The sequence below is a fragment of the Cetorhinus maximus genome, chromosome 13, assembly GCF_964194155.1.
Source record: "Cetorhinus maximus chromosome 13, sCetMax3.hap1.1, whole genome shotgun sequence".
Lineage (NCBI taxonomy): Eukaryota > Metazoa > Chordata > Chondrichthyes > Lamniformes > Cetorhinidae > Cetorhinus > Cetorhinus maximus.
The window spans coordinates 120,325,124-120,340,980 of record NC_135891.1 but is presented as its reverse complement, the minus strand read 5'-3'; the positions used below and the strand labels follow the sequence as shown (position 1 = coordinate 120,340,980).

The 15,857-nt window shown below is 45.5% G+C and overlaps 1 protein-coding gene across 2 annotated transcripts in view; it reads left to right on the top strand.

Moving 5' to 3' along the window:
- cpamd8 (C3 and PZP like alpha-2-macroglobulin domain containing 8) overlaps nt 1-15,857 on the top strand; it is a 136,593-nt gene that overhangs the window by 14,501 nt on the left and 106,235 nt on the right. For both annotated transcript variants that reach the window (XM_078556145.1, XM_078556146.1), the window contains exons 9-15: nt 6,285-6,369; nt 7,301-7,409; nt 8,748-8,975; nt 11,505-11,675; nt 12,745-12,873; nt 14,284-14,464; nt 15,290-15,462. In XM_078556145.1, the coding sequence (XP_078412271.1) occupies nt 6,285-6,369; nt 7,301-7,409; nt 8,748-8,975; nt 11,505-11,675; nt 12,745-12,873; nt 14,284-14,464; nt 15,290-15,462 (1,076 nt within the window). The remainder of the gene's footprint in view (nt 1-6,284; nt 6,370-7,300; nt 7,410-8,747; nt 8,976-11,504; nt 11,676-12,744; nt 12,874-14,283; nt 14,465-15,289; nt 15,463-15,857) is intronic.

Sequence of the window (15,857 nt, the reverse complement as noted above, 5' to 3'; positions counted from 1 at the left end):
CAGTCCTGGGCACAGACCTTGAGTGATTAATCGGGTTGTACCCATTTGGTTGCGAACCTGGGTGTGTTTAATCAGTGTGTTGTGCGAGATTCCCACAGGATTGAATTTTGTAAGTTGGTGCTGCCCCTGATAGTTCAGTGAGGAAGTGATCCACAGAGCAGGGAGTTCCTGACTCACTGGCTGCCGCTGTCCGAGGCTGAAAGCTCCAAGATAAACAGAACTTTAACATTTCTCTATCAGGTTCCTAGTTGTTTTGGCAGGAATATTACCCAAGAGGCACGGCCTGTTTTTATTTCATTAAAAGTGGGTTGCCTGGCAACCAAATGCTGTTAGTTAAACGCTGTAAAGTAGAGAGAGATGAGCATGGCTCCATTGAGTCTCGTGGATAGAGGGCAGGTGACGGGATCCCAGTGATGTGCTGAATGATGGAATTGTCTGGATTTCAATTACCCGTTAACCTCAATTTTATGTGAAGATGCTGGCAGTGCCACTGACTGACTGTGCTCTGCTCAATGTTTTTCCTTCTTCTCTCTGAACACCCCCTTCAACCCTCCAATCCCCTTCCTATTCTACCTGCTTGACCTTTGGTCCTTTGGTTTATGATTCAGTCTGAGCTTGTACCTATTGTAACTGTTGCTGCTACCTCTTGCTTGATGCTCAATTTTAACATTTTCATCCTTGTTTTCAAATTCCTCCATGACCTCACCCCATCCCTATCTCTGCAATCTTTCCAACTCCACAACCCTCTGGGATCTCTATACTCATGTAATCCTGGCCTCTCGCTCCACCGTTGGTGGCTATGTCTTCAGCTGCCTGGGCTCCAAGCTCTAGAATTCCCTCCCTAGTTGCAGTTGGTAGTGAAGTGGAAGGAGTTTTAACCCCTTCTCTGATGCCCAGCCAGTAAGTGTTTGAACTAAACCACAGGCCGGAGCTGCCAGAAAAAGCCGTGTTCAGGTCTCTTGGATGTAGGAGCATCCTCAGCAGAGGGGGACTGACCTCTTTGTACAAACCAAAATCAGTCCCATTTAGCAGCTACTTCCTGCATCCTCTCCAAATATCATCTACCCTGGGCTCATCCAAAACTCATTGCCTCCCAGTCTGGCAAAAGCTTGATTTTAAAATTCTCATTCTTTTTTCCAAATCCCTCTATAGCTTGGCTCCTCCCTATCTCTGCAATCTCCACCAACTTGACAACCCCTCACCATGTGCCAAAGCACATCACTGAATTATCAATGAGCCACATAAGAGATATTAGGACAGGTGGACAAAGATGTAGGTGTTAGGGAGTGTCTTAAAGGAGGAAAGAGAAGCGTAGAGGTCAGGGGAGGGAATTCCAGAGTTTAGGGCCCAGGCAGCTGAAGGCACAGTCTCCAATGATGGAGAGATTAAAATCAGGCATAAGCAAAAGGCCAGAATTGGAGAAGTGCAGAGATCTGAGGACTGAAGGGATGGAGGAGATTACAAAGATGGGGGGTGGGGGAGTTAGAGGGATTTGAAAATAAGGATGAGAATTTTAAAGTGGAAAGTCAACAAGTGTCAGAGTGGTACTCAAGCAGGATCTGGTGCGAGTTAAGACATGAGCGGCAGATTTTTGGATGACCTCAAGTTTCTCATTGGGTTGAGATGGGATAGAAACTAGGAGCAGGAGTAGGCCATTCGACCCTATGAACCTGCTCCGCCATTCATTATGATCATGGCTGATCATCCAACTCAATAGCCTGCTCCCATAGAGCAGCCAGGAGTGCGTTGGAATAATTGAGTCTTGATGTGACAAAGGCATGAATGAGGGTTTCAGCAGCAGATGAGCTTAGACAGGGACAGAACTGGGTGATGTTAGGGAGGTGGAAGTGGGAGGACTGGAAATGGTGGCGCAACTGAGGTTGGAAGTTCATCTCAGGGTGATATATAGCACCAAGCTTGTAACCAGACTGGTTCAGCCTCAGATCGGTGACAGGGAGTGGGAGGGAGTCAGTAGTGGGGAAAGGAGTTTCTGATGGACACTGGAACAATGGCTTCGGTCTTCTCAATATTTAACTGGAGGAAATATCTCCTCATCCAGTACTAGATGTTGGATAAACAGATTTAAGGTAATTGGCAAAAGAATCACAGGTGACATGAGGAAACAATTCTTTGCACAGCGAGCTGTTGTGATCTGGAATGCGCTGCCTGAAAGGGCAGTGGAAGCAGATTCAATAATAGCTTTCAAAAGGAAATTGTAGTAATCTGATGTGTAATACACCTTTTAAGAAAGTGTTGTAATGTAAGGATCACATGATCTTAATGCTCAACAGCAGAGTAGCGCAGGCTACCTCTGTGGGAGAGTCTTGAGTTAGACGCTGAAATATCAAGACAGAGTTGTGAGCACACAAGTGTAGCTGCAGAGTTTAGTTTGTAAATAAACAGCATGTGTTTATTCTAACAACGATCTCTGGATGTTCTCTGCCTCTGTACCAACTGGGTCACCCCGAATCAAGCGTGCAACCCGGATCCTTCAGCCCCAACAAACCAAGGGCACTGGATCCAACAAACTGGCAACAAGAGTAAAAGCACAGAAAGCCGTAGAAAAAAGAGTAAAAAGTGAAGACGACAAAGGTAATCAGAAGAACTGAAATTGGGCTGTACCTCGCACGGTAATTGTAAGTAAACGAAAATTTCCTTCTAGATCGTCGAAGCAATCCCCTCAGAACATGCTGCAATTTAAAAGAGTGGAGCCTTTCGATCCAACCTCCGCCGACTGGTCTCACTATGTTGAACGCCTCACGTTCTTCTTCCAGGCGAACGACATTGCAGGGGAGGAGAAGAGGCGCGCAATCCTTCTGTACACGTGTGGGAGTAAGACATATAGACTAATTCGTAATCTGTTGGCGCCCAGTGCCCCAGACTTAAAGCCTCGATGACTTAGTAAACCTCGTCAAGAATCATTACCAGCCCAAGCCGTCGGTGACAATGCAACGGTTTAAATTTAACTCAAGAAATAGAGCTCCGGGGGAATGGTTGCTCGTTATGTGGCAAGTCTGAAACAATTAACTGAAAATTGCGAGTTTGGTACATCTATGAATGATATGCTTAGAGATCGTTTGGTGTGCGGTATAAATGAAAATGTGATTCAGAAAAGATTCCTGCTGAAACAAATTTAGATTTTCAGAAGGCATTGGAAATCGTTCTGGCAAAGGAAGGTGTAGTGCGAGACTCAGAAGCCATACGAGGAGCACAAAATGGCGCCATCCTCCATGTTGGTTGGGGAGCCTCAGCCGAAAAGAGTGCGAAAGTGCAAAGCTTTACCTAGAAGTGGGAAGCAGCCACGGCTAGCAGACAAATTAAAAGGGATAACTTAGCAACAAAAACATGGCATAATAGTAACAGAGATGGAAGCAGATAACTTTGTAATGAACCACAGTTTAAAAAGATCGAATGTTTCTTCTGCCATTGATATGGACACCTCGCGAGACATTGTAAAGGTAGAAACAGGTAGACTTTCAGACCAAAACAAAAACCCAATGAGATAAACAGTGTTGAAAAGTCTGAAGTAATAGATGCTGATATCTATTCATTATATAATTTAAAGGTAGGAAGAACAGAGCCTATCTATATAACCATGAGAGTGAATGAGAAGCCTATCAGAATGGAGGTGGACACTGGTGCAGCCACTACGGTGATCGGTGAGCATACTTCTCAATAACTGAATCATGGAGAACGTAAGCTGCATTTAGAAGAAACTGATGACAAATTAAAAAATTTACACAGGAGAAGACATACAAGTCAAGGGCGTACGTAAAGCCGCAATACATTAGGGAACTCAAACAGTGAGATTATCCTTGATGATAGTAGCAGGCAAGGAACCTAGTCTCCTCGAACAAAACTGGCTGAAAGAAATTAAATTGGAATGGATGGAAATCTTCCAACTGAGAACTAATGGACTTTCAGAGCTAATGCAAAAATATGCCTCAGTTTTTGAGGAAGAACTTGGGAAAACTTGAAAGGCTACAAACAAAAATTCATGTAGATCTAGAGGCAACACCAAGATTCATGAAGGCAAGACCAATACTTTATGCAATGTGGGATAAGGTAGACCCCGAACTGTACAGATTAGAAAAACTGGGAGTGATACAACCAGTACAATTTTCAGAGTGGGCAGCTCCAATTGCACCTGTTCTCAAACCTGACCGAAGCATTCGAATATGTGGGGACTACAAATTAACAGTTAATAAAGTGGTAAAACTGGATAGACACCCCATACCTAAAATTGAAGGCTTATACGCTAAATTGACAGGTGGAAAGGCCTACACGAAGTTAGATTTGAGTCATCCCTACCAACGATTGGAATTAGAGAAGGCATCCCGGAAGTTTGTCACCATAAACACACATAAGGGATTGTACCAAAACACCCCTTTACCATTTGGCGTATCTTATGCTTGTGCCATATTCCAAAGAACCATGGAAAGTTTACTACAAGGATTGCCCCGTGTTGTAGTTTATTTGGATGGCGTTCTTGTGACTGGACTTGCTGAAAAGGAACATTTGATGAACTTGGAAGAAGTTCTGAAATGATTTTCGCAGGTGGGAGTGAGATTGATAAAGGAAAAACGCACATTCCAGGCGAAAGAAGTAACTTACCTAGGTCACAAGGTAGATTCACAAGGCCTAAAGAAAAAGTCAAAGCCGTTAAACAAGCCGCGTCACACCCCTGGGAGTAGCCAGAAAGACTGTGGGTACGAGTACAAATCGACTATGTGGGACCTTTTATGGGAACAATGTTTCTACTTATCATAGATGCTCATTCAAAATGGATGTACATGTTCAAGTGAGGTCACCCACTTTTCCCACCACAACAGACAAGCTACGACAAAGTTTCACAATTAATGGACGACCTGAAGTGCTAGTATCAAATAATGGGACAGCATTCACAAGTGCTGAATTTAACCGATTTACAAGCCTCAACAGTATTGTTCATGTGAAAACATCTCCATACCGCCCTTCTTCAAATGGACTCGCCCAGAGAGCAGTTCAGACATTCAAATCTGGTGTGAAGAAATTGTCTGGAGGTTCGCTATTGATTAAATTAGCACGTTTTCTTTTCCATTATAGAACCACCCCTCTTTTGACAACAGGTGTCACACCTGCTGAATTGTTAATGAAGTGCTGTCTCCGATCGAGACTGAGCCTAATTATGCCAAACTTGGGGGGAAGATAGAAAGAAGGCAGGAAAATCAGAAAATGGGACATGATTGTCACAGTAGGGACAGAACGTTTAATGTAGGAGAGAAGTGTAGGAGATTTGTGAAAAATTTTAGAGCAGGACCGGCATGGTTGTTCGGTGAAATAAGTGCAGTAACGTGACCTCTTTCCTACCACATGAAAGTTGAAGATCGAGTAATGAGACATGTGGATCACATAAGAAGAGGAGAAACAAAATACCCAGAAATGATTCCACCAGTGCTCAAGACTGAATCAAGATCTCCTACTGAGAGAACTCAACTGAACACAAATGTGTTTGAAGGGCCGACTGTACCTGAAAGAGTCGAAGAAATAGATTTACAGGTACCTACTGAAGAACCAGCTGCTCAGATGACTCCAATAAAGGAGGTTCCAAATCAAACTCCAGAAGCTGTAGAACTGGGACCTTCTAGATGCATAAGGAGAGAGACTGACTTTGTAAATAATTGAACTATGTAAATAACTTGATACATTGAAAAAACTGTAAAATGTATTTTTCAGAAAAAGGGGGAGGGTTTAGTAATCTGATGTGTAATATACCTTTAAGACAAGCGTTGGAATGTAAGATCCTGTGATCTTAGTACCCAATAGCAGAGTAGCGTGGGCTACCTCTGTGGAAGAGTCTTGAGTTAGACACTGAACAGTGAAGACAGAGTTTTGAATTGTGAGTACATAAATGTAGCTACTGAGTTTAGTTTGTAAATAAACAGCATGTGTTTATTCTAACAATGATCTCCAGATGTTTTCTGTCTCTGTACCAACTCGGTCACCCCGAATCAAGTATGCAACCCAGATCCTTTAGCCTCAACAAACCAAGGGCACTGGGTCCAACATACTCGTAAAGGGAACGATTTGCAGGACTATGGGTAAAGTGGGACTAAGCTGTTTCAAAGAGCTAGAACAGGGATGATGGAATGGGGGCGTTCCTTCTCCGTGAATGGCTGTGATTTCTAATCTTGTGTAAACTATGTACAGATTCCCTTATAGAGTAGGTTCTAACTATGTAGAAACGTTGACACTGAAGCTGAGCATTGACCTGACTGTAATGACCATCTTTATTTCTGACGTAGTTTTACCAAAGTTTGAATTGATCATTGATCCGCCCAGATACATCCAGGACCTGAACAGGTGTGAGGAAGGAACTGTCCGTGCCAGGTAAGAAATGGAACTTGTGAAAGGTCATTGACCTTAAACATGGGGCTGGATTTTGAGCACTGGCAGGGCTGGAAATGGAGGTGGGCGGGTGCTTAAAAATAGTCCTGCAGGCTGATGGGCTGGTTCCCCAGCTCCACGCCACCACCTCGGGCCACTTTACTGGAGGCAGGATGGGAGGACAGCAGGGTTACCTGCCCACAAATGGCAGGTAGCCAGCCGACCCAGTTGATGGCTACCTAAAGTGAATTGTTAGTGGCTGACTGAGATTTTCCAATCAGCCTCCAGGTCCCTGCAGGTTTGGGGTTGGGGGGTCAGTTTAGCTGTCTGGGGGCAGCCTCTTGGTGGCAGGCCAGCAACCCAGGCATGCTTGGCGACTCCCTGTCTGCCCAGCTGCCCTACAGATGGTGGTGGTCTGACTGCAAAGGCCTTGATGAAGTGCAACGAGATAGTGAAGATGGCCACCCACTACAACCCAGGCAATGAAGCATCACTAAGCACTGACGTCGCCAGCGGCAGTCAGAGCGCAAATGAAAGGAAAGTCTTGGTACCTCCCTTTGTGCTCAAGATCAATTAGCAGAAAATGTCATTTGACTGCTCTCCTGTTCCTCTTGTGCCCAGTTGGACAGTGGGTATTGGCAGTGGCAGGTTGAAGCTTCAAAACTTTAAAGGAAAGTAAATTGGAAATAATATCATCCATGGGGCAGGACTGTCCCTTGGTGATGGGGTGGGGGTGGCAACAATTCTTCCCCCGCCCCCAGACCCCTCACTTCATGCTCATAGCTGACTGCCAATTGTTTCCTGAAATTGCATGTGAATATTTCATTAATGATGCAGAGACAATACAAGTCAGGTCCCAGGGGGAGTTTTCCACCAGAACTAGTGGCACCAACTGATCATCTCTCTCCCTCAACAAGATCTCTGTCTCTACCAGGTACATATTTGGCAAACCAGTGTTGGGGAGATTGACAGTGAACATGACAGTGAACGGAGTGGGCTACTATCGACACGAGCTGGGACACCCTGTGGTGAAGATCATGGAGGTACAGAACTCCTTTCTGAGTTTTATGGAATTATTGATAAAATAATCTTAGTGTTAAAGAATGAATCACTTTTCAGTTCAGGATTTACCTAAGTCTCCCAGAGCAGGAACAACATGTGCTAGATACAGAGTAAAGCTCCCTCTACACTGTCCCCATCAAACACTCCCAGGACAGGTACAACACGGGGTTAGATACAGAGTAAAGCTCCCTCTACACTGTCCCCATCAAACACTCCCAGGACAGGTACAGCACGGGGTTAGATACAGAGTGAAACTCTGTCTACACCATCCAAACTATGCCCCTTGGCATCCAACCCATCCTGTACCAGTGTGCCCTTTCCCTCACCATGTGAATTCTGACTGAGATCGTCAGGCTGGTGCTGAGCTGAAGGCTGTTTTCTGCAAATGGGTTATGTTTTAGTCCTGGGTTATACAGTCATTGGTTATGTAGGCACACCCTAGAATTAAGGCTGTAGCACAAAGTGGGCCTGATTTAGTTTGTATGTGTTTATAAACTCCCTTGAATCTGACACACAATCTTATAGCAAAGAGGGAGGCCATTCTTCCCATCGTGCCTGTGCCGGCTCTTTGAAAGAGCTATCCAATTAGTCCCAATCCCCCTGCTCTTCCTTGATAATCCTGCACGTTTTTATGTTCAAAGTATTTTTCCAATTCCCTTTTGAAAGTTACCATTGAATCTGCTTCCACCAGCCTTTCAGGCAGCGCGTTCCAGAGCCTAACGCTAAGCGTTTTTTAAAAAAAAACTGCTCCAACTAGTTCTGTTTTTTGGCCAATTACTTTCAATCTATATCCTTTGGTTACCAAACCTTCAGCCAGCAGAAACAGTTTCTCCTTATTTATTCTATCCGAACCCTGAATAATATTGAACACCTCTATTCTAAATCGCCCTTAACCTTCTCTGCTCTAAGGAGAACAATCCCAGCTTCTCTAGTCTCTCCGCATAGCCGAAGTCCCTCATCCCTGGCACTGTTTTGGTGAATCCCCTCTGCGACTTCTCCAAAATCTTGACATCCTTCCTAAAGTGTGATGCCCAGGATTGAACACAATATTCCAGCTGAGGCCTCACCAGTGATTTATAAAGGTTTAGTATAATTTCCTTCCTTCTGTACAAACTGCTGCTATTAATAAAACTAAGGATCCCAATATGCTTTTTAACATCCTTCCCAATGTGTCCATCCTTCCTCAAAGATTTATATACATATACCCCCAGTGTTCCTTCACCCCCTTTCACATTGTACATTGCACCATGTAGTTTTATGTTGCCTTGTCTCATTCTTCCTACCATAATACCTCACGTCTGAACTCTTGACTTCCACAGATTGATGGGTCATCCACCTTTCCCATCTGCGCAAAGGAGATGATGCCTGTTGATGTTCCAGATCATTTCCGAGGTTCAGTAAACATTTGGGCCTCAGTGACAAGTGTAGACGGCAGTAAACAGATCACCTTTGACGACTCGACCCTGGTTCACAAGCAGCTCATCGACATCAAGTATTCCAAAGACACTCGCAAGCAGTTCAAACCAGGTCTTCCCTACAAAGCCAAGGTCAGACCACCAGGGGCTTGGAGTAAAAACTCAGTGTACAACTTTTCACAGAACACAAATGAATGACAACCTATGTGGCTGACTCCCTGTCCTTCTCGACTTGTCTGTAGCCTTTGACATGGTTGATCGCACCACCCTGCTTCAAAGCCTCTCCACTGTCATCCAGCTGGGTTGGACTACACTCACCTGGTTCTATTCTTAGCTATCTAATCATAACAGTGGCTTCTCTTCCCACTCCCACACTATTACCTCTGGTGACCCCAAGGGTCTATCGGTAAGGCCCAAGATCCCCGAAGGACCCACGCCACAGGTATGTGATGACAGGAGAGGGTTCGAGGGATGGGGACCATGGGATGGGGACTGCAGTGGGTGGGGGATGGCCCTCAGTGGGCTTCCCACCACCACCACCACCACCCTCCCCACCCTTCCTGATGCTGGGTCACTCGATCAGGTACTGAGTGCCTTTGAATGAGGGACCCTTCCCCTTGGAGCCTGTGAGCAACCCTGCATGGGTTTGATTATCATGGCGAAGCCGCCTGCCTGCTGCTGGATTAATACCAGAGGTGGCGTGAGGGCCTCAATTGGTAATGGGGCAAGAAGGCTGTCCATGGGCTTTTCCGCCCTGGACTCAATTGGGGTGAAGGCGAGGACTCTCCATCCTGCTGACACCCTCCCACCCTGATTAAATGCTCCCTCTACCACCAAACTAGCCACCAGGGAGGGCATTAAATTCCACCCATTGTCTTCAGAGGCCATCACAAACTCTGTTCCCTAGCCACTGACTCCATCACTCTCCCAGGTAACCTGTGGCTGAACCAGTCTGTGTGCAACATTATATATTTGTCCTTGAGATGAGCCTCCGATGATATACCGCTTATTTCCACCTCTGTAACATTGCCTGTCTCTGCCCCACCACAGCTTTTCTACTGCTGAAAACCTCACCCATGGCTGTTCCCTCTAGACTTCACTATTCTACTACAAACTGGGTGGCCCTCCCACATTCTACCCTCCGTAAATTTGACGTCATCCAAAACTCTGCTGCCTGCATTCTAACTCGCATCAAGCTCTGTTCAGTCAGTTCCCCTGTGTTTGCAGATCTGCACTGGCTTCCCAGCCCAAAATATTATAAATAATCCCCTACACGCCCCACCTACTTAAGTCCCCACTACAACGAGGGATTCTATTCATTCATGGGATGTAGTGTTGGAGCCTGAAGTCTGGATGAACTGAGCAGCACTTTTTGGCACACAGGGAGGTTATCCTAGGGCCAGAACACTGATTACACCAGAAGCTCTTGTTGGATGCCAGATCCTGACTGAATATAATGCCACTGACAGCTGCTTATTACTGGCACATACAGTGATTCAGTGTTCAGCACAGAGGCAGAAATGGGATCTTGGAGTCACTGCTCATTACCGAAGACACGAGTTGTCTGACTTTGCTTCATTCATAATGAAGTGAAATTGGAACAAAACTTCTGAAATGAAAAGATTTAACCCATTAACTAACCCTGCAAAAATGATCTTGATTGGTTGCAGGCTTCTTATGTTGTCAGCTGCCTGTTAACCCTGAGGTCACAATTAAATCCAACCAGGGATTCGGGTGACATGATTAGGAGACTCTTTAACCCCTCATTTTCTGGACACTGTGGAGTATGAATTCACCCAAACAGCCATTCTTTGCGTTAAGCCACTTGAGTGAGGAGCAACTAGCTATTTGACTGGATGGGGCATCACAGCCAAACCCACCCCCAACCTTCACTGACACTCCCACATGAGCAGGACTCACCCCCTAGTGAACAGGAACTTGGAGAGATTCCCTCCCTCTGACGACTCAATAACATGGCTGCAATCAGTCACAGTGATGGTGAAAATCCATTGACATTTATACCATATTCAGGTGTCATTCGTGGCTGTGGGGCTCTTTGCTAGATCAATCCCAAGCTAATCCCACTGCCTGTGCACTCCCCATAGCCCTGTATCGATCCCAAGCTAATCCCACTGCACGTGCACTCCCCATGGCCCTGTATCAATCTCAAACTAATCCCACTGCCCCTCTCTCCCTCCATGGCCCTGTATCAATCCCTAACTAAATCCCACTGCCCCACTCTCTCCCCATAGTCCTGTAACTCATGCTGCTTCATATTTTTACAAGAACTCCTTAAAAAGACACTCATTCTCTGACAGCTGCCTGGTACAGGAAGGGGTTAGGATCACTGACAGATGTTTCATCTTTAATTTACTTCATTGTTGTGTTGACCAATCAGTTGGTAATCTGTAGTTTTATTACACAGTGAATTTAGCCACTTGTTCAATTCAGATTCACATTTGGTCACCTACCCTAATATCTCCTTATGTGACTCAGTGTCGCATTCAGTTTGATAACACTCCTGCAGAATGCCTCAGGATATTTCACTCCATTAAAGGCATTATAGGTATGAGGGTTGTTGACTGTGAGAATCTCTCTTGTGAGTCCTGTTGGCCTTGACTGACTGTTTACTTTGCTCAGATATTTGCTGTGTTTTCCCAGGTGGAGGTGATGTATCCTGATGGAAGTCCCGCAAACGGTATCACTGTGCGCATCAAAGCCGAGCTCACTCCGAAGGACAACGTGTACACGAGTGAGCTGGTGTCGGAGAACAGCAGGGTGGAGTTTGAGATCCCGTCCATTCCGACTGCTGCCCAGTACGTCTGGCTGGAGGTGAGGGGAGCTACTGTGTGGGTCAGAGAGGCTGAATGAGAGAGAAGAGAGTGTGAGGCTGCATCCAATCATTCACTCGCACACAAACAGACAGTAACTTGTCTGTTCATACACACAGACACATGCACACATACCCATGCACATTAAAGCACAGAGGGGATTAGTGATGTTTGTGTAGCGTGCGCTTGCAGACAGTGATGAATCTCCGAAGGTACACTATAACCAGAAGCCAGTGTTCAAAACCAAAGATTTATTTTCCCGACCGCATGGTCTGGTTTCAGGATCTGTCACTGAGGAATGGAGTCATTTGTCCCATCCTGCCAGCTTTTGGCCTGGGCAAAATTTGGCAATCGTGAATAAGATGGACACGGGTAATTCCAAACCCGTTACCTCTACCGCCAGGAAGGGCAAGGACAACATTGAATTTATTCAAGGCTGAGTTGGATAGATTTTTTATAGATAAGAGAGTCGAGGGTTATGGTGGGGGGTCAGACAGGAAAGTGGAGTTCAGATCACAGATCAACCGTGATCTCATTGAATAGTGGACTGGGTTCGATGGGCTGAATGGCCTACTCCTGCTCCTAAGTCCTGTGTTTCTAGCAAACCCATGGAAACACCACCACCTCCAAGTTCCCCTCCAAGCTGCTCACCATCCTGGCTTAGAAATATATCGCTGTTCCTTCACTGTCACAGGGTTAAAATCCTGGAACTCCCTCCCTAACAGCACTGTGGGTGTACCTACACCACATGGACTGCAGCAGTTCAAGAAGGCAGCTCACCACCACCTTCTCAAGGGCAACTAGGGATGGGTAATAAATGCTGGTCTAGTCAGTGACGATCATATCCCAAGAATGAATATTATAAATAATGATGGAAGTGCAGTTAGTGGAAACTTTTGCCTCTTGGCCAACATCACCCCATTCAACCAATCATGGTGTCACTGAGGGTGGGCATGGGTCTGGGCATTGTTTAAAAATTGTGCCTGTAATGATTCACTGTGCTCATTCAAGCTCCCCACTTTTATTGAGACACATCTAATCCCCATGATAATATTCTTGCTCTTCCTCAGACTAAGGTGACAGCTATCAATGGGACACCAGCTGGTGACCAGTATCTGCCCAGTTATCTCTCCATCAGCAGCTGGTATTCACCGAGCAAATGCCATATTCAACTTCAGGGGCCGGACAAAGCCTTCCAGGTGAGGAATTATTTCACACTGAATCTGAATTCTTGATGTCCAATCCCAGGAAACCGAGCACAGCACAGAGTTTCTGCAAATATCAATTAGATCAGAGATGGGCACTGACAGCTGCAGGTTAAAACCTGCAAAAAACCCAGACCCAATTCTAATAATAGAATGTTGCACCACAGGAGGAGACCATTCAGCCCATTAGGCCTGTGCTGGCTCTTTGAAAGATCTATCCAATTCATCCCCCACCCCCCTGCTCTTTCCCCAAAGTCCTGAAAGTTTCTTCTTTTCAAGCATTTATCCAATTCTCTTTTGAAAGTTCCTACTGAATATGCTTCCACTGCTCTTTCAGGCAGCGCATTCCAGATCACAACAACTCGCTTTGTGTAAAAAAAAATCTTCCCATCTTCCCCTCCTGATTCTTTTGCTAATCATCTTAAATCTGTGTCCCTCTGGTTACTGACCTCCTGCCACTAGAAACAGTTTCTCTTATTTACTGTATCAAAACCCTTCATGATTTTGAACACTTCTATCAAAACTCCCCTTAACCTTCTCTGCTTTAAGGAGAACGATCCCAGCTTCTCCAGCCTCTCCATATTAGCTGGGATTGTTCTCCTTAAAGCAGAGAAGCCACATCTCTGGGAACATCCTAGTAAATCTCCTCTGCACCCTCTCCAAGGCCTTGACATCCTTCCTAAAGTGGGATTCACCGAATTGACCACACTGCTCCAACTGGGGCCTGACTAATGATTTATAAAGGTTGAGCATAACTTCCTTGCTTTTGTAATCTTTTCCTCTATTAATAAACCCAAGGATCCAATATTCTTATTCAACAGCCTTCTCAACTTGCCCTGCCACCTTCAAAGATTTGTGTACGTACACCCTGCAGGTGTCTCTGTTCCTGCAGCTCCTATAAAATTGTTCCATTTAGTTCAAATTGCTTCTCCTCATTCTTCCCACCAAATGTAACATTTCACACTTGAGTCCAATTTCATCTGCCAGACGTCTGCCCGTCTCACCAATCCCCAAAGGCTGCTATTCTCTTCATTGCTTATTACGCTTGAGTTTTGTATCATCTACAAACTTTTAAATTATACCAAGTCCAGTTTGTTAATATATGTCAGTGCCGCAGTACTGATCCTAATTCACATGATGGTCATGAACTTGCTTGTAACCAGACTGTAATCTGGAGTGGGATCCCCAGCTCTGCGCTCTAAGCCCTGTATGCTGAGCCACTAGTGACCCTCATTGCTGTGAGACTGACCAGCGATCCCAGCCCAGACTGGGGCTAGACGCTTGACCCTTCCTGCCCTGCGTGACAATGCCACTCTAGGTGGGATCCTTGGCAGTGACCAACTCAGCAGCTTAGGCCACCTCATCTTAAAATAAAACTGGATAAAACTCTTGTCACAATTCCAGGTCGGGGAGGAAGCTCAGATTGCTCTGAAATCCACCTGCTCCTGTGACTTCACATTACACTACGAGCTGGCTTCACGGGGGACCATCGTAAAAACAGGAAGGCAGCCAGCAAGTGTCACTCAGCAACGGAGCAAGAGAGCCACAGTCACCTTCGACAAGGAAAAACAGACTCCACAGAGCTGTGAGTGAAAGGGAGGAAGGTTGGGGAGGGAGAAAGGGACGGATAGATGCCAGAGAAATGGAGAGAAAGAAACGGCATGGCAAAGATAGAGGGGGATGGAGACCTAAATTGCTTCTATCTGTCTGCATTTATTGAACCCTGGGTGACAACAGGATGCTGTAATGTACTGTACACCCCAGGTTAGATTATTGCACCCTGCATTATGTGGCCTTGTGCTATCAATCTGATTTAGAGAAAACCAGCCCTTCACGGTCAGCCTGGTGAGCTTATCCACCTTTAGCTTCCTCAGGAGAGGAGGATGCTCAGTTCCCATTGCATAGCTTGGAAAGGTAGTCGTGTGAGGCAATGACTATCACCTTCCCCCTAATATCGTAGAGGGTGGGGTGGACAAAGAGAAGGTTAAGGGGAGACTTAGTTGAGGTGTTCAAAATCATGAAGGAATTTGGTAGAGTAAAAAGAGAGAAGCTATAACCGGAGGGAGACAGATTTAAGGTAATTGGTAAAAGAACCAGAGGGGAAATGAGGCAATATTTTTTTTTCATGCAGCGAGTTGTTGTGATCTGGAATGCGCTGCCCAAGAGGCGGGTCGAAGCAGATTCAATAAGAACTTTCAAAAGAAAATTGGATTAATATTTGAAGAAGAATATTTACAGGGCTATGGGGAAAGAGCAGGGGGAGTGGGACTAATTGGGTAGCTCTTTCAAGGCGCCAGCACAGGTGCAATGGGCTGAATGGCCTCATCCTGTGCTTTATAATTCTGTAATATTTGATGAACATTCGGAAAGGTGGGAGTTGAATGAGCTGAAACTGCTGCTTTCTCCTCAGATCAGTCCAAATCTTCAGCCAGTGAGGTGGATGTATGCAGCACTTTCTTACATTTCACTGTCACACATGACATGATCCCTTTATCCCGGCTGCTTGTCTACTACGTGCGGGAGAATGGCGAGGGAATCACCGACAGCATACAAATTCCAGTCCAACCGTCCTACGAGAATAAGGTGGGTTCAGAACAACTACAACAACTTGCATTTATTTAGCACTTTTATCAGTAACATGGCCCAAGGTGCTTCACAGGAGCTTTATCGAACAAAATTTGTCACCAAGACACACAACGAGATTGGCCAAGTTTTTGGGCACCTGTCCTAAGAGGTAGGTTTTAAGGAGAGTTTGGAGGAGAAGTGAGAAGCAGAGTGATTTACAGAGAGAATTCCAGAATTTATGGCTCAGGCAGCTGAAGGCACGGCCACCAATGGTGATTAAAGTGATTAAAAGTGACTAAAATCTGGGATGCTCAAGCGACCAAAATTAGAGGAGTGCTGAGATCTCAGAGGGTTGTGGGGCTGGAGGAGATTTCAGAGATAGGAAGGGAATGAAACCATGTAGAAAAATGGAA